The sequence below is a fragment of the Xenopus tropicalis genome, chromosome 8 (assembly GCF_000004195.4).
Source record: "Xenopus tropicalis strain Nigerian chromosome 8, UCB_Xtro_10.0, whole genome shotgun sequence".
NCBI classification, from domain to species: Eukaryota; Metazoa; Chordata; class Amphibia; order Anura; family Pipidae; genus Xenopus; species Xenopus tropicalis.
The window spans coordinates 28,957,993-28,977,489 of record NC_030684.2 but is presented as its reverse complement, the minus strand read 5'-3'; the positions used below and the strand labels follow the sequence as shown (position 1 = coordinate 28,977,489).

Sequence of the window (19,497 nt, the reverse complement as noted above, 5' to 3'; positions counted from 1 at the left end):
CTGGCCATACACGTGGCGATCTGACGATGTTTTGTGCGACCATCGGTCGCACGAAACATCGTCAGATGTGCCACACACCATTCAGGGCTGAATCGGCAGGTAAGGAGGTAGAAACAATAGGATTTCTACCTCCTTCTGCCGATTCAGCGCTGAAGGGAGATTTTGATCAGGCGCCTTCTATGGCGCCCGATCAAAATTTTCCAACTGGTCGGATCGGCGAGTTGACTGATATCAGCAGCTTCCTGCGATATCGGTCGACTCGCCGACATACCATACACGCACCGAATATCGTACGAAACGAGGTTTCGTACGATATTATCGGTGCGTGTATGGCCACCTTTAGGTAGATAACATCCACTGCCATCCCTGAACACTAAACAGAAGGAGCACAGGTATGTTGCTATTGACAAGAATTCCGTAGTAAGGAAATAAACTTAGGAAAAGAGTATAGTAGTAGGAGTATAGATGGTAAAAAGATGGCTTTCACCTTCAAGTGGGCTAGTCCATTATTGCAATCTATCTCTGAACTAAAACAATAACACTAAAGTGCTCTACTTTACACTGTGTGGAAGGGATTTACAATAAAATCTTATAAGAAGGGATTGCAACAAAGAACCCATCAGAAATGAACAGAGCTCTATACATCTTCCTCCATATTAACCATTACTGATATTTCTGCCATTGTTTTAGTGATGTAGTTCTGTAAACTAGGATGTTTTTTTTCAGATATATTTTCTAATGCAAGTATACCTGCTTCAAAAGATTAGTCTCAATACGAGCAAGTAAGTCAGTAAAGAAGAAACCTTGAAAATTTCTATAGCCATTTTGTGAAGCTGCAGAAATAAGAGGAGCATTCACTCAATGAGCTTGATAGAAATAACTGCCATTTAATATGTTTAAATGCTCAGAATGTTTCTAATTTATTTGTTCCATTGTCATTTCCTCTTTGCTTAAACACATGACAATAGACAATCATTAGATATACATTCAACAAACAGGACATTGTTATTAGTAGCATTGAGTTGACTCAATTTTAGTTGGAAAATATTTCTTTTTTTATATGAATATACATACATACACACTCATCTATGTGTATACCTTCTGTTGAATGTTGCCCTTGATGTTTATTATTTGATCTATTTTATATGTATATTAATAATACTACAGAAGAGAATACATTGTGTAGGGGGGACTATAATAATGCTGAAGATGGAATGAAAATCATCTTCAGTGATTTGGTGTCAGAATGTAGGCTCAGTCTTAGATTAATGAAAGTAAACAAATAAACAGAATTCTGCACAGGTATAGGCTTGGGATCGGATCTGGGGTTTTCTGGATAACAGAAATTCTGAAATGTCTAAATATCATTTTAACATGAAATAAACCAAATGGGATTATTTGTCCACCAATATGGAATCACGCAGCGTACAAGCTACTGTTTTATTATTACAGAGAAAAAGGGAAAATGGCAAATTTATTGCTATTTTGCAATTTTTCAGTAGTTTTGTGAATATTTCTGTGAAGCAAAATGGGACAGAATTGCTCATCACTACTATTGGGTTTATTTAATGTGTAAATGATTTTTGAGGATTCTTTTGACGCGCATCATTTATTTCACGCAACAATTTTTTGGACGTACACGACAATTCCTTTTGATGCAAACGACAATTTTTTGACACGTGCCAGATTCTTCCGCGGCCAATTTTTGTGCCAGTTTCGCAATTGAATCCGCCAATGACAAAAATCACAAATCCATGCCTGGTAAATCATTTTTCTCATCACTAGGGATGGTGCTTTAAATAGTGCATGTAACAGCGCATGACTATATTTAATTGTTTTTCAACAAACATTTTTTTTTTCTACTTGCCACACATATATAAGATGAATCTCAATTTAAAACCTATAACCTCCACAAATCCAACCTCTAGCCCTCTGCTCTCAGAGCACTGGATTATAACATGTCGCTGTCAGACAGACTAATGCCAGAGACCTGGCTGCATTGTGCGAGCACATACATTTTGCAAAGTATGCCTGTACATTAGCTGGAATGCATTTGCTTAATAAATTCAGTGACCTTAACTTGAGACTTTTAAGGAATGCATTTCTAGCTGGCACTATAGAATATCATTGTTAGACAGATACAGTTTGGTTTGTGTTAAAAAGGAGATATTTGTATTGAAATAGCACAATAAGTTATGAGTCTATTGTCCTCTGTGCAACATCAATTAGCTTCAGTAATATTATGAATTCTGTATACCTTATATATATATTTTTTATTTTTTTTTAACATTCTATCACATAGGGATATGTTTTAGGGTCTGTGACCTCACATTGTTTCCATCATACATTTATTGTTAATTTCCAAGTCTTGTGAAAGAAATTAACCTACTGTTTCCTTTGTGATATTTAAGGGAACCAATGCAAGGACAATGTATAGCTACATAGAAAGCTATGTTAGCAGACAAATCCGAGCTCCCATTCTGCAGATATTCATTGCAGCGTTTGCTTTATGTTTGTAAACTACCGCTGATAAAATGGAAATATATTTAAACTCAAATTTTCTTTTTTTTTTTTTAGGTTGTTGAACTTACTGCCTTCAAAACATCAGGTATGTTTCTATAATTTATATAAGATCACAAATTATAGCATGATATGTGTATTTGTTACTATCTATTATCTATCATTATGGCTCATTTACATCCACAAGTGCAGTGAGCAAAGTGCAGTTGTTTCCCACAATGCAGCGTTTATTTTTTTACCAGAATTACAGGGTAATTGTAGTAAAAAGGGGGCAATAAGACCAGTGCAACTGAGGCCATTTGACACAATTAAGGCAACTGCATTTTGTCACAAATCAGATGTAATTAGGGTGAAGACACACAGAGCAACTAGTAGCAGCTGCTTGTCGTGGCTACAGAAATACACAAAGCTGATCATTTACTGATAACTGTCTCTACATGTGTTTTAGCAGAGGCAATTCTCGTATTGTCTATGGCAGGGTTTTTTCTGGCATTTAGTAGCCGTGACAAGTAGCTGCTACTATGTAGCTCTGTGTGTCTTCACCCTTATACAGAAGAATGCCTGCTGTCATTTCTGGTGTTCAACATGCAAGTGACCCCTGTGCCCGATTCTTAAGTGTGCTGTGCTTATTGGCGCTGGGCACAAAGGGAACTCTGGAGCTAACACTTGGTCGGGAGGTGACTGCAGCTTCAGGGTTCTTCTGTGTCAGTAGCTGCAGCAGCACTTGATTTGGAATGGAACGTAGGAAAGAGAGCGTCGCTGAGTGAACCTATATGGAAGTACAAGGAGCACATTCTGACACAAGTACAGGTATAGGACCTGTTATCCAGAATGCTCGGAACCAAGGGTATTCCGAATAAGGGGTCTTTCCGTAATATGGATCTCCATACCTTAAGGGGCACATTTACTAATCCATGAATCCGAATCCCGGAAGGGAAAAAATCGGATTGGAAACGAACATTCTGCGACTTTTTCGTATTTTTTGCGATTTTTTCGTCACCGTCGCGACTTTTCCGCAAATTGTTGCGACTTTTTCGTACTGGGCGTGACAGTACAATTATTTCACGACGGCGCCGGAAAAGTTGCGACAATACACGTAAAAAATGTTACGGCAACGAAAAAGTCGCGACGGCGACGGAAAAAACGCAAAAAAAAGATCATAACGAAAAAAACGCATTCGGACACTTTTCAGACGTTCGTGGATTAGTAAATGTGCCCCTAAGTCTACTAAAAAATCAATAAAACATTAATCAAACCCAATAGGATTGTTTTGCATCCAATAAGGGGTAATTATATCTTAGTTGGGATCAAGTACAGGTACTGTTTTATTATTACAGAGAAAAGGGAATCATTTAACCATTAAATAAACCCAATAGGGCTGTTCTGCCCCAATAAGGGGTAATTATATCTTAGTTGGGATCAAGTACAGGTACTGTTTTATTATTACAGAGAAAAGGGAATCATTTAACCATTAAATAAACCCAATAGGGCTGTTCTGCCCCCAATAAGGGGTAATTATATCTTAGTTGGGATCAAGTACAGGTACTGTTTTATTATTACAGAGAAATGGGAATCATTTAACCATTAAATAAACCCAATAGGGCTGTTCTGCCCCAATAAGGGGTAATTATATCTTAGTTGGGATCAAGTACAGGTACTGTTTTATTATTACAGAGAAAAGGGAATCATTTAACCATTAAATAAACCCAATAGGACTGTTCTGCCCCCAATAAGGGGTAATTATATCTTAGTTGGGATAAAGTACAAGGTACTGTTTTATTATTACAGAGAAAAGGGAATCATTTAACCATTAAATAAACCCAATAGGGCTGTTCTGCCCCCAATAAGGGGTAATTATATCTTAGTTGGGATCAAGTACAAGGTACTGTTTTATTATTACAGAGAAAAGGGAATCATTTAACCATGGAATAAACCCAATAGGGCTGTTCTGCCCCCAATAAGGGGTAATTATATCTTAGTTGGGATCAAGTACAGGTACTGTTTTATTATTACAGAGAAAAGGGAATCATTTAACCATTAAATAAACCCAATAGGGCTGTTCTGCCCCCAATAAGGGGTAATTATATCTTAGTTGGGATCAAGTACAGGTACTGTTTTATTATTACAGAGAAAAGGGAATCATTTAACCATTAAATAAACCCAATAGGGCTGTTCTGCCCCCAATAAGGGGTAATTATATCTTAGTTGGGATCAAGTACAGGTACTGTTTTATTATTACAGAGAAAAGGGAATCATTTAACCATTAAATAAACCCAATAGGGCTGTTCTGCCCCCAATAAGGGGTAATTATATCTTAGTTGGGATCAAGTACAAGGTACTGTTTTATTATTACAGAGAAAAGGGAATCATTTAACCATGGAATAAACCCAATAGGGCTGTTCTGCCCCCAATAAGGGGTAATTATATCTTAGTTGGGATCAAGTACAGGTACTGTTTTATTATTACAGAGAAAAGGGAATCATTTAACCATTAAATAAACCCAATAGGGCTGTTCTGCCCCAAATAAGGGGTAATTATATCTTAGTTGGGATCAAGTACAGGTACTGTTTTATTATTACAGAGAAAAGGGAATCATTTAACCATTAAATAAACCCAATAGGGCTGTTCTGCCCCCAATAAGGGGTAATTATATCTTAGTTGGGATCAAGTACAGGTACTGTTTTATTATTACAGAGAAAAGGGAATCATTTAACCATTAAATAAACCCAATAGGGCTGTTCTGCCCCCAATAAGGGGTAATTATATCTTAGTTGGGATCAAGTACAGGTACTGTTTTATTATTACAGAGAAAAGGGAATCATTTAACCATTAAATAAACCCAATAGGACTGTTCTGCCCCCAATAAGGGGTAATTATATCTTAGTTGGGATCAAGTACAGGTACTGTTTTATTATTACAGAGAAAAGGGAATCATTTAACCATTAAATAAACCCAATAGGACTGTTCTGCCCCCAATAAGGGGTAATTATATCTTAGTTGGGATCAAGTACAGGTACTGTTTTATTATTGCAGAGAAAAAGGAAAATATGTTTAAAATTTTTGAATGATTTAATTCAATTCATTATTTAGTTAAATTGGAGTCTGTGGGAGATAACCTTCCTGTAATTCAGAACCTTCTGAATAATGAATCCCATACCTGTATATACATACATTGCATTTTGTGCATGCTTTTATCAATGAGCTATAAGGTGTTTCCTGTAAATATCAAAAAGAGAATTGCGTTTAACGTTTAATTGGTAAAATGATTTTGGAAACAATGTTAAATTATTTCTTTTTGTGTTTGGAATATGTTCATGATTCATATTTAGTTTTCTGCTGTAGATGAAAAGCTCTTTTCAGTAAAAATGCTAAATCTGTATTACAGCAGCAGCAGCCAATCTACTTAAAAAAGACAAGGGTACAATAGTTTGTAGATTTATTAATAGTGCTTTGTGGCTTCAGATTCATTTATTTACCAGTTGGTGGCACAGAGAAAGATCATTTGCAGAAGTTATTTGTGTGAAATATTAAACACTGCACAAAAGCTGCTACTCCGCTTCTCTGTGTACCTGAATAATTGTTGTTATGAATACAAAATCGTATCTGAATGGTTCATACTAAATAAAAGAAATTAATTTGTGTTCCCTTTTGATTTTTTTTCTTACCGTTTTTGCACTTGGGTTTTCCATAATCTGCTGCTAGAATGAAAAGAGAATCGGCATTATGAATACAGAACCCTGTCTGGTTTTTGTTTTTTTTTCCTTTTCATTGTGTAGTAAAATGAATCTTTTTCTAATTATCAGTTTCTAAAGCCAGCATAGATACTTATCCCACATATATAAACTGGCAATTTTAAAAATCTCCACAATAGAAAAGCAAATGTTATAGATTTACCGTATATACTGGAGTATAAGTCGAGTTTTTCAGCACCCAAAATGTGCTGAAAAAGTCACCCTTGGCTTATACTCGAGTCAGGTGCAATACATAATACAAGGTTTCTAAGACACACAAAGCGGCTGGTTCTCTTTGCTGGAAGAAGCCAGCCGCACAGTGCAAAACTCATCCCCTACCGAGAGAAGAAAAGCAGACGTTCAGATCTGTCTGCTATTCATTGCCTGCTTCTCTCCTGGAAATGGGGGGCCCACCGCCGGTTCCTGCTCCCACCGCCAAACCCACAGACTGCCTTTTCACGCTCTTTTGCGTGCTGCAGTAGTGTCTGGGCGGACGTGACGTCACGTGCCCCTGCAGATAATCCCAGACTCGACTGCCACGGTCCTAGTACTAGATACTGGTATGTATAGATATGTATATATCCTAATTATAGTTGATCATAATTGATTTAAGTTAAACACATATCATGTTTTCCAGTTTTCTTAGGTAAAATTATGTACCTCGGTTTATATTCGGATCGGCTTATACTCGAGTATATACGGTATATATATATATATATATATATATATATATATATCATATCCACATAGCTATATTTATTATAAATAACCCAAGGCTTCAATTTTAATGCTGAAAATGTGTCAAAAGTTGAAACCTCTGAAAGTTTGACCTTAAAATGGATTAGAAATTTCATAACGATTTTTAGTCGTAGTAGCCTGTTCAAGTTAAAATTTCCCTTTCCTTTGTGTTCTTCTTTCTCCTTGAGCCTGTCAATCTCAGGACTTGAGACTTCTTTCTTCCTCTTTAATGCCTTTTCAAACGAACACCTGCAATTTATTATATGACATTCACCTTATGGTGTTCACCTTGTAAAAAATAAATCATTGAACAGAAAATGGATTTGGCCCAAAGAATTGTCCATGCAGATGCCAAAGTAGGTACCCAGACAAAAGGCAAAGAAGCACAGTGTAATAGGCAATGTTATTATTATTTATTTATTTATAAAGCGCCAACATATTCCGCAGCGCTGTACAATAAGTAGGTTTCATACATTGGACATACAGAGTAACATATAAAGCAGGAATTACAGGAATGTGACATTCCGTCCTGACCAGTTGTCCCTACTTAGGTTGAACCAAGATTTTGGTACAGGTATGGGACCCATTATCCAGAATGCTCGGGACCTGGGGTTTTCCGGATAGGGGTCTTTCCGTAATTCGAATCTCCCATCTTAATTCTACTAAAAAAAATGTTTAAACAGTAATTAAACCCAAAAGGATTGTTTTGGTTTCAGTAAGGATTAAGTCTATTATTACAGAGAAAAAGTAAATCATTTTTACAAATATCTAGTATAAATAAATTTAAAGCAACTGGACTTGTTTGGTAATCATTGAAGACGTTTCACTACTCATCTGAGCAGCTTCTTCAGTTCAACTGAAGTTGATCTGAAGAAGCTGCTCGGATGAGTAGTGAAACATCTTCAATGATTACCAAACAAGTCCAGTAGTATAAATTTATTTATACTAGATATACCATGACCTGGATGAATGAAAATCTTCATAGACATTTTTACAAATGTGAATTATTTGATTAAAATGGAGTCTATGGGAGATGGCCTTTCCGTAATTCTGAACTTTCTGGATAATGGTTTCCAGATAAGGGGTCCGATACCTGTAATTATTTACATCAATGTATTCACTGGGAATAACTTTTCCCCTTTATTTCCTTTGGACGTTGAGTCAATATCCTGTGGTAGTTATTTAGCACTTCGCTTGCCTGTCTTGCATGTCTGTTTTATGGAATTTCAGCTTGCCTTGACAAAAGTCCAAAATATAGGAAATACACCGAGGGTCATGTTGTATATGTACTGTATGTTTTGTTAAGAAACAGCAAACTAGAATGAAAACACTTTTTAAATGCACTTTTCAGTATTCTTTGCAGCGTGAAAGCATCTTGATTTTCAATAACAAAATACATTATGCAGTCTATTCCCGAAATTAGGTTTTCTCGGGGGCCACATAATTTCAGGAAAAACTATGGGGCAGATTTATTAATCCACGAATGGACCGAAAGTGTCGAAACGCTTTTTTTCGTAATGATCTGTATTTTTGCGACTTTTTCGTCGCCGTCGCGACTTTTTCGGATGTCCCGCGATTTTTACGGCGCCATTACGACTTTATCGTATATTTTCCGCAACGTTTTCATCGCCGTCGCGAAAAAATCCGATTGGTTTTTCCGCCGTTTACAATTGCTCAATATGAAAAAATTGCGACGGCAACGAAAAAAGTCGCAAAATTTTCGTTTCCAATCTGATTTTTTCCCATTCGGGATTCGGATTCGTGGATTAGTAAATGTGCCCCTTTGTCATTGCTGGAAAACCGTAATTTCCGGGCATGTAAAATCAGCTTTGACTGTATTTCCAAAAATATCTGGACACCTACCTGTCCAGCATTAAGTTCTGGAACAAAGGGGCATGTTCTGAAACTTTGAAATTAGAAAAAAATTGAAAACTTGAAAATTGAGCATTGAAAAAGTTGAATCTCTAAAATGTGATTCCTCCTCTGCTGGATACAATTTGAAGCAGCAGCTAAAGTATTTTTGGTTGGCTTATGGCAGTATATTACATGTGAAATTGGTTATGGTTGCTTATAATTCATGTACAGCAGTGGTTCTCAACCTTCCTAATGCTGCAACCCTTTAATACAGTTCCTCATGTTGTGGTGACCCCCAACCATATAGGAGCAGTGTCTCGGTTCCTATGTGTTTTCCGATGGTCGTAGGCGACCCCTGTGGAAGGGTTGTTCGACCCCCCAAAGGGGTCCCGACCCACAGGTTGAGAACTGCTGATGTACAGCATCCTATGTTGACATCATTTTCCCAACATTCTTAGAAAATTAAAAGAAAAGGATTCATCTTCCTACCTTGTTTAAGAAAATCAAGGTAGGAAAATGCCACAAAAATATGTAGCTGAATAATAATAAATATGCAAACACCTATAGCATGTTGTAAATTATCTAAACAATTTAGGAAACTAGATAAAATAATGTGAAATACAATAAAAAAAAGATACAGACCCAAAAATACCACGACTTAAATTGTTGAAAAGGGTGTTAATAAAAAAGTTAGTGAAATGCAAACAAGAAACAAGTTCCTAGGTAGCCCTATGTGGACTGGCAAACTACAGGTGGCTCTGTTTGGGAGGACAGGTGTTGGACCCCTTATCCGGAAACCCGTTATCCAGAAAGTTTCAAATTACGGACAGGTCATCTCTCATAGACTCCATTTTAATTAAATCATTCACATTTTTAAAAATGGTTTCCTGTTCCTCTGTAATAATAAAACAGTGCCTTCTACTTGATCCCAACTTAAGGTCCCCATACGCGGGCCGATAGAAGCTGCCGATATTGGTCCCTTGGACCGACTCGGCAGCTTATCGGCCCGTGTAGGGGGAGAACCGAGGGGCCCGGCCAACCGATATCTGGCCTGTAATTGGCCAGATATCGATTGGGCAGGTTAGAAAATCCAGTCGGATCGGGGACCACATCGGCTCGTTGATGCGGTCCCCGAACCGACTGGCCCATTGCCGCGTGCAGAATTCGATCGTTGGGCCCTTTGCCTACATGCCTCCCCGATATCCCCACCCGTAGGTGGGGATGGTATCGGGTGAAGATCCGCTCGTTTGGCGATATCGCCAAGCGAGCGGATCTGCCCGTGTATGGCCAGCTTAAGATATAATTAATCATTATAAGTGCATCTGTCCCGTTTCAATTCGGCAATAAATTTGCAATCTTTGAAAAGATTCACACGGCAAAAATTTCGCACTTAAAAAAAAATTGTCGGGTATGTCATTCTTTGACGTGCATGATTTTTTTTGTTGCACGTCATTTTGTCATCCATTTCGCGGAAAATCGCCCATCACTACTTAAGTCTGCTAAATCATTTAAACATTAAATAAACCCAATAAGATTGTTTTGGCATCAATATGGATTTATGCGGCTTAGGTAGGATCAAACACAGTGGCCAGCCAGGTTGTGGGTCACAGACACACTGCCACCTGTAGCACCCCACATTGGTTATAATAGCCCTCCACACAATTATGGTACATTTATACAAATCCTAAAGATTTTTGTGGATCGGGGGCCCAGCAAGAGTTGTATTTTCCCCTGATGTATGTTACATATATATGTTTTCGCTATTTATAAAATCAGGAACTATTGCACCTAATTTTTTCTATTTTATTTTTAAAATGTATTGCCTAAATTTCATTTATCAAAAGGTAAAAGTACAGGTATGGGACCTGTTATCCAGAATGCTTGGGACCTGGGGTTTTCCGGATAAGAGGTCTTTTCGTAATTTAGATCTCCATAACTTAAGTCTGCTAAAAAATCATTTAAATATGGAATAAACCCAATAGGATTGTTTTGCCTCCTGTAAGGATTCATTATATCGTTACAAGTACAAGGTACTGTTTTATTATTACAGAGAAAAAGGAAATCATTTTTAAAAATGTGAATTATTTGATTAAAATGGAGTCTATGGGAGATGGCCTTTCTGTAATTCGGAACTTTCTGGATAATGGGCTTCCAGATAAGGTGTCTGATACCTGTACTAGAAAAGAACAAGATGGAAAGTGTTGAAGTATTAATGTGTGCTTGATACAGATTCATGGCAAAATCCACAGTTTTGCAAGTACAGGTATGGGAACCCTTATCCGGAAACCTGTTATCCAGAAAGCTCCGAATTACGGAAAGCCCGTCTCCCATAGACTCCATTTTAATTAAATAATTCAGAATTTTAAAACTGATTTCCTTTTTCTCTGTAGTAATAAAACAGAACCTTGTAATTGATCCCAACTAAGATATAATTACCCCTTATTGGGGGCAGAACAGCCCTATTGGGTTTATTTAATGGTTAAATGATTCCCTTTTCTCTGTAATAATAAAACAGTACCTGTACTTGATCCCAACTAAGATATAATTACCCCTTATTGGGGGCAGAACAGCCCTATTGGGTTTATTTAATGGTTAAATGATTCCCTTTTCTCTGTAATAATAAAACAGTACCTGTACTTGATCCCAACTAAGATATAAATAATCCTTATTGGGGGCAGAACAGCCCTATTGGGTTTATTTAATGGTTAAATGATTCCTTTTTCTCTGTAATAATAAACAGTACCTTGTAATTGATCCCAACTAAGATATAATTAATCCTTATTGGGTGCAAAACAATCCTGTTGGGTTTAATGAATGTTTTGTTAATTTTTTAGTAGACTTAAGGTATGGAGATCCAAATTACGGAAATACGCTTGGTCCCGAGCATTCTGGAAAATGGGTCCTATACCTGTATCAAAAAATGTTGCCACATGTTTTGTTCCACTGGGGCAAAAGCAGCCTGGTTCCAGCTGATAAAAACACAAGAAAACACACCCTTGACTCCAATTCATTTGGCAAAAGAAAAAATGCAAAAAAATGCCCCTTGACTCCAAAGCATTTGGCAAAATGTCGCTATTTCATGGGTTTTTGCGTGGCAGGCCAGTTTCACTTACCAGTATTAATAACCAGTGAGTAACCTAACCATTGCCTCACTATTAATTACATGCTTCTCTGTCATGTAGTGCCAACTCCACACATAGAATTTAGCCTATAGTTTGAGAAAAAAAATATATTTTAAATATATATATATATATTTATGAAATCAAGTACAACTCTACAACAAATCTGTATCACACAACATTTTCTTTATCAAAAGGTTAAACTACTATGTGTGGGGGAGTAAATGTATTAACGTATTCATAATAATCACTATGGAATAGAAAGAATCCATTCAGAACACACAGGTCACAATAACCCGTGACCCACTGTTTATTATGTGCTTCTTATGTTATTAAACAGTTTCTGAGTTACAATAGAGAAGAATGCCAACAACTCTATTTAAGTGATTTTTCAGGCTGCTCAGGTTAAAGGCCATGCTATCTCTAAATATAAATGAATTTGCCCAGCAATAAGTGCATTATTAGAAATTAATACGCACATCTGGCTTTGTATTGTTAAACATCAAAAAGTTTTTCATACAGTGACTCAGTATTATACTTTTTCAATCTTTTGTTCCTTTAATTTATAAACACTTGAATGCTTTTATGCAATTCCATTATAGATCATGATGTCTACTGATTCCACTCCATTCTATTCTACTTGAGTATAATAAAACCGTGGTGTGACAGGTAATTGGGTTGCGGGAAGCCAATCTGCCACTTAGAAGGCAAACATTGATGTAGTCAGTGGGTTATAGGTGTGTACAAAGTGTGTCCTTGGGCAAGCTGTGTTATGTTTTGACCATTTTAAAAAGCATATTTTTATGTGATGGCGGACTGCTTACAATGTAGGCAAGATGGTCCAAACAGCATCCGAACTACAATGCTGTCAAAATGGTTTCTGCCTTTATGCAATTGTTTACATAGTGCACCATGAACATCAGAAAATGAAAATGCCCTAAGTGCATTTGTAAATAAGAAGTCATTGAGCATTAAGTGCAACATAGGGTGCAAAGTGCAAAAAATGGACACAACCTTGTGGAATGTTTGCTTTGACTTTAACAGTAGAGCAAATCAAATTCCAAATAATCCTTGAAAACTGTTTAGTGTAGAGTAATATAAAGATTAACCTTTATGCTTAGAGCTTCTGAATAATTTTATCAAAAAAAGTCTAGCGAGGAGAAAGAAAACTATATTTTATATCAACCTTGGATAATTTATCCTTCTGGTCTGCCTAGAAATTCTATAATTCATGATACTGGTATTTATACATGATTTTACTTACATGGATATTTACACAGGATATTCTGATCCTTGTTATAAGTATGTATTATCTAAATGCCAGCATTTGCTCTTATTATCACAGTTCGTTAATATGCATGCTTAGAGATAAAAGAGATGCTGCAGCCAGTTAGACAAAAAAGCCCATTCATTAAAGGTACTTGTATCTACGTAGCAACAAAAAGCAAAAGCACTCAGGGCTACAAGGGAAAAACCCTTTAAAAAATTTATTGCGGAGGTGCAACGTTTCGGAGCAAACCTAGCCCCTTTATCAAGCAAGGGGCTAGGTTTGCTCCGAAACGTTGCACCTCCGCAATAAATTTTTTAAAGGGTTTTTCCCTTGTAGCCCTGAGTGCTTTTGCTTTTTGTTGCTTTGCAGTTTTGGGAGGGTGCCGATCCCTCTAGCAGTGTGCACCGGGCGTTCAATTTTGGAGAGCCAGGGTGTGCGGAAACGGTCTCTGTTGTACTTGTATCTACGTGCCATGCTCTTCTTGCTCTTCCTTATAATTGAGCTTAGTGCTGCTGCCTGCCTCCTGTGCCAAACTGTACCCTGTTCTGCCTACTGACACAGGGTAACCCTATAGCTATCAGCAAAATTAACAAGGCAGTAGCTCCAGGGTTCTTACAGTAGCCTATGTCAATAGTAACATAGAAAGTATGGTTGAAAAAGAGACACACATTCCACAAAACCTTTTATGTCCATATAAAAGCTGCCTAACTGCTATTTGATTAAGAGGAAGATGAAAAACCCTTCAGAAGCCTCTCAGAAGATGGCAATCAGACCAGTCCCTGGATCAACTCTGTACTGAGGGCTATTATCAGTAACCCTGTATTTCCTCAGTTGCTTAAAAGTCATCCAGACCCTTCTTGAACCTATATAAAGTATCAGCCAGCACAACTGATTTGGGGAGGGAATGCCACAAGTTCACAGCTCTCACTGTGAAACTGTGAACATTTAGATGGAACTTCCTTTCTTCTAATCGGAATGGGTGCGCTTGTGTCTGCTAGAAGGACCTACTGGTAAATAAAGCATTAGACAGATTATTATATGATCCCTACATATACAGTATAGTTATCATAACCCCCGTAAGCGCCTCTTCTCCAATGTAAACAACAACAACCTGGCCAGTCTTTCTTCATAACTGATTCTTTCCATACCCTTTACTGGCTTAATTGCCCTTCTTTGGACCCTCTCTAATTCAGTAATATCACATTTGAGCACTGGAGGCTGGAAACTGCACGCATATTCTAGATGGGGCCTTACCAGTGCTCTGTGAAGTGGAAGAATGGGCCTCTCCTCCTATGAATCTATGCCCCTTTTTAATACAGCTCAAAACCTTGTTTGCCCTTGCAGTTGCTGATTGGCATTGCTTGCTACAGCCAAGTTTATTATCTACAAGGACTCTACAAGGTCAATAGGCACAGCACAGATGCAGCAAAATAATTAGGCACAGCTCTTACACTCATGCCAGGAATTATGCCAACCAGACATAGAAAACCAGTGCAAGCAAGCACAACTGCGTCAAATTTGCCACATCACTGGCTGCTCATCAGGCAGAAGACCCCTTTTAAACAAAACGCTGTATTGTCGCTGCATATAGGCACATTTTTCCAGGTTGTTTAACTTAAGTCAATTTTCAAATAGTGCTGCAAATGCTCAAGTGCATTTGGATCAGGGCTTTGCACTGAAGGATAGGAACCAGTCAGCAGCTAGGCTGACCTTATAGGGAACTGAAACCTGATTTTGCAAGGCACTTGTCTAGGGCCCACCTATTTTTAGGGTCCCGGTCCTGGCTGTAAAAACTAACTTGGTGTAAATACAAGGCAAATGGATCGTGGATATGATTCGCATTAAATCACTCATGTTGCTGACTGGCTTCCGCTTTTTCTATTTTACCTAATATTCATGCATGCTTGATCTAAGCTGTATCATCATCATTGCACTCGAATGCACAGATAGGGTATGGAGCAGGCCTTCAGGAAAAATAAATAGCAAGGGCGCAGCCAAAAAGTGTGTGTATGTGTGTGGCAGGTAGCGTGCCACAATACTCCACCCTCCAAGCAAACCATTCTCTTTTCAGTCTCTAACTAGCTGAGCATATCTGGCTGCAATCTATTCATTTCTGCAGTGATGTTGCTGGCAAGTCTGGGGTTAATGGGGTTCTCAAGGCCATTTCTGCAGTAATTTTGGCATGAGATACCACAGTCTGTTGTGAAATGTTTGGGCCACAATATGTCAGGGGGTGGGGACCACTGTGTTCTGGTGCACTTTGTGCTTCTAATGCTGTCTGCTCTAAACATGAAAAAGGGTGTATTTTTGTAAAATGAGCTATGTGTTGGTGTGGCCACAAAGCAGCATGGACAGATTTTTTAACTGCACTACACGCGGCATATCATTATTTCTATCTTTTTATTTCCATTCCATTTAGTCTTAATCCAGCTCTGAGGCCAGCACATGTGGGGGAAAACTAGTGGTAGAACTTAAGCAGATTAGGCAGAGGCACCACCATAGGCCTTCTCAGATATGGATCTACCCAAAAGGCTTAAACTTATTGCTGTAAAGATTGTTGCCTAGAGTTGCTTTTTAACAATGTATTAAAGTTTTTTTTAATTTAAAATTTCATATATTTGTTTCTTGCATAAAACTGTCACATGAAAAAGCTAAACAAAAAAATAAAATTGCCATTGCTTGAGATAACCCAAGATAATTCAAATGAATCTTATTCTATTGTGGACATCACCATTACTCGTATGTGTCTAAAATATAAGTGGGGGTTTAAAGTTAAAAACTAGTTCCGTTTTCTATTTCTTTTCTCTTTCTTTTTCCATGTGTATTTTGGTTTTAAAATAATTCTCTTCGTATGTTATGTACTCTTCCACCACAAGGAGGAAGCAAAGAACCTGCAAAACTGTTCTCTACTGAAAGAACCTTTTGTACGAGTAGGAAACCAAATAGATCCACACATGGCATGCTATTTAAAATAATACAAAGCAAATGAGAACAAACAATTTAACATATTTATAGTGTACAGTTGATTATCAGGAATATGCAATATAAATTCCAGCATTCTCTAAGTTATTTAGTTAGTTACACATCTACAATGTGTAGAATGTCTGAATTGCGAGAAAGACACCTTTCAAATATTTCAAAGTGATTTTTCTTTTTCTCTGTACAATAAAAACAGTACAAATATAGGATCTATTATTGATAATGCTTTTAACCTGGGGTGATCCAGATAAGAGGTCTTTCTGTAACTGGGATCTCCATACCTTGTCTACTAACGTTTAAATAATTTAAACATTAATTAAATGCAGAATATCGCTACTATAATGTGATTATAGCAATCTATACACAGCTATATCTGGACCATGGCTCTGGACCATTCTCATTCGCTTTTGGATGGGGGGTAACTATATAGAAATTTGTAGAAGCTGATTGGGGGTTTAATATATACTTGCCATATGGTAAAGCAAATAATTCAGATTTTTAAAAATGATTTCCTTTTTCTCTGTAATAATAAAATGGTGCCTTGTACTTGATGGTAACTAAGCTGCATTTAACCATATTGGTGACAATAAAAATAATAATAATACTATACCTGTTAATAATCAAATGCTGAATTATGAATTGCGTTTCCAGTTTGGCCTTTGGGCACACATCACTCCCCATATCTAACTGACAGCGTTCCATGAATACATGCAGGCTGTATCCTAGTGCCTTACCAATTCCTCAGAGTTAACCTTTTCTCCCTCGTACTTGCACTGAACTATAAATAACTCAAAGTGTTTTTGCTTTATGTTTTATGGCATCCATTTCAAGTTTCCACTTCCCATCAGAGAAATATCCACTTATTGTATGTGAGTTATCGCCCTAGTTAGGCCTATCTGGTTCTAACTCTAAGCTGGCAATTTAAAGGCTGAAGTACATGTGGATATTGTGTATGGGGGGGGCAACAGGAACCTATCCTTATGCTGTCACCTTTACACTTGGGTTCAGGTGGCAGACATGCTATGCAGTTATTTTACTTGTCACCACAGAGTAAATGTATCTGTTAACCCAATAGCTAGATAAATAAGCAGCTGGTCTGTTCTATTTTCTTTTTATTGGTTTATTTTAAAGATATTGACAGTTGTTATGCCCAATGGCATGTAGCAATTGCCACGACTGGTGCAGGTCTAGGTTTTAAATTACCCATCTCTAATCTGAAGTGATGCTGCACTGGCTGGAGTCCACTGACCAGACTGTGATGGTCTCTAAAGGATGGGTGGGTGTATTTTCTACAGCACAGTTCCCTATTATCATTGGATTTTTTCCTACTCAGGTCATGACATCAATCTGGCATTGACCCAATACTTTCAGTAAGATAAATCAAGAAAAGTACTTTATATTATAAAGTGCAAAAGTATGTATAATTTTAGGCACAGTTAGTACTTTGTGTCTTGCTTAAATATAAACATGCTTCCCCATTGTTGTGCCCACACCAGAAGGATTGGGCTGGCGACATCTTTATAGCAGTGATTTGACACGTTCAAAGCCAAAGAGGTCGCTCATCTTCCACTCGAGCAGCATTGTGAAGCATAACTGCCTAACGACCTAGTTTTCTATTGCTTGTGCAATAAAAAGCTCATAGGGTTACACATATGGGGTGAGAAAGCTTTCCCAAATCCCATCAAAAACAGGTAATTGTGCTTCTTTTATATGGACTCCACTTCTCCACCTGCTCCCAGATTTCCCCCATTATCAGTGCTATTTCCTTCAACGTGTCGCCTGGTAAAACAAAAGAAGGCCAAGTTGACAAACACTTTATTGTATGTGCACAGACCGCAGGCCCTGCATTTGTTCTTTTCTTTGCTCTAGGAGAATGTGCATTGTTATCCTTTAGTGACATCTGTATGTGGGTGCTCTGCCTTCATCATACAATGGAATTAGATATATGGAAACCTAAAAGGTATTCAAAAGACTGTAATGCTTAAAAACCTAACTTCTTTTATAAGAGATTTTTTTGTATACAACTGAACTTAAATGTTTGAGCTACATGGGAAAATCATTTTCTCTTCTCTTGACCAGAAATTCTACATATACTTAATGAAGAAATAATCTTCTATATGGGGTACCTTTCTTTAGTAGCATGCCATATAGTAAAAGAAAAATCACCAAAAGAGAATAAGGCTGGTGCATAAATTATTATAAAAGTATGAATGTTGCTGTATTCTTTATATTGTATATAAGGCATAAGGTATATTAAGGCATAACATGGAGAAAAGATATTAAAAAGTGAAGGGATTTAACACTTTGGTTTAACTGTTACAATATATGCTTTTACTGACATAGACAAGAGGGTCTCTGTACTCACTCATTATTAATATATATATATATACATAGTAATACAGGCACACCTAGGCACCAACGTTGCGGAAGTAATGACACTTCCATAGAGCGTCACTACTGCTCTACCCCCTCGCCGGATTTTCAGTGGAAAAAGAAAATATAGGCACTAGTGATGAGTGAATTTTTTCGCCAGGCATGGATTCACAGTGAATTTCCGCATTTCACCATTGGCTTAATTGTTTTGCGAAACTTCCTGAAAATTTTTTTGTTGTTGCGTGTCAAATTGGGCACAGTCTCGTCAAAAGAAGGGCGGCGTTCACGTCAAAAAAGGGCATGGGCGACAAACAAAATTTATCACGGGTGACAAAAAGATTAGACACAAGCGAGAAAAAAATTGCGCGCTGAATGCATTTCGCGAATTTTTCGTTGTTTCGCGAAATTTATGGTGAAGCAAAACGGGACAGATTCGCTCATCACTAATAGGCACCCGTGGTCCGCACCCCTAGGCGCTGGCCCTCGGGTGCCCCATGCTAAATACGGCCCTGCCTATCGATAATGACGGAATAAGCAGCATTATAATCCTACACCCCCCTGGCTATGACTACAAAACACCATTCCATAGAGCAATATGGGATCTGCTTGGTAGCAGATAATCTAAGCTGAAATATGCTGCATATTTACTAAATGGTGCTAAAATTTTTGCAAGGGTTGCTTGTGCCCAAATGTATTTGAAGCATAGTTTTCGTGTATAAATATCACCACTGAATTTTAAACCTTTTGATGGGGGTGCAATGAGGATGAGACCACAACATTCATACAGACAAAGACAAGAGGTCCTGTTTTACTTAACTATATGATTTTTTAACATTTTACCCCTATTTTATATTTTTATTACTAGACAGTAAAGCATGGGATTATTATGTTTAAGGTATACAGTGGAGACAAG

The 19,497-nt window shown here is 37.5% G+C and overlaps 1 protein-coding gene across 4 annotated transcripts in view; it reads left to right on the top strand.

Annotated features, from left to right (window-relative positions):
* The window catches only part of adgrd2 (adhesion G protein-coupled receptor D2), a 91,696-nt gene that overhangs the window by 64,553 nt on the left and 7,646 nt on the right, over nucleotides 1–19,497 (top strand). For 3 of the 4 annotated variants that reach the window (XM_031891609.1, XM_012953022.2, XM_031891608.1), the window contains exon 25: nucleotides 2,578–2,608. In XM_031891609.1, the coding sequence (XP_031747469.1) occupies nucleotides 2,578–2,608 (31 nt within the window). Of the gene's footprint in view, nucleotides 1–2,577; nucleotides 2,609–12,564; nucleotides 12,632–19,497 lie in introns of those variants that run through there. The other variant, XM_031891607.1, reaches the window with a different exon arrangement.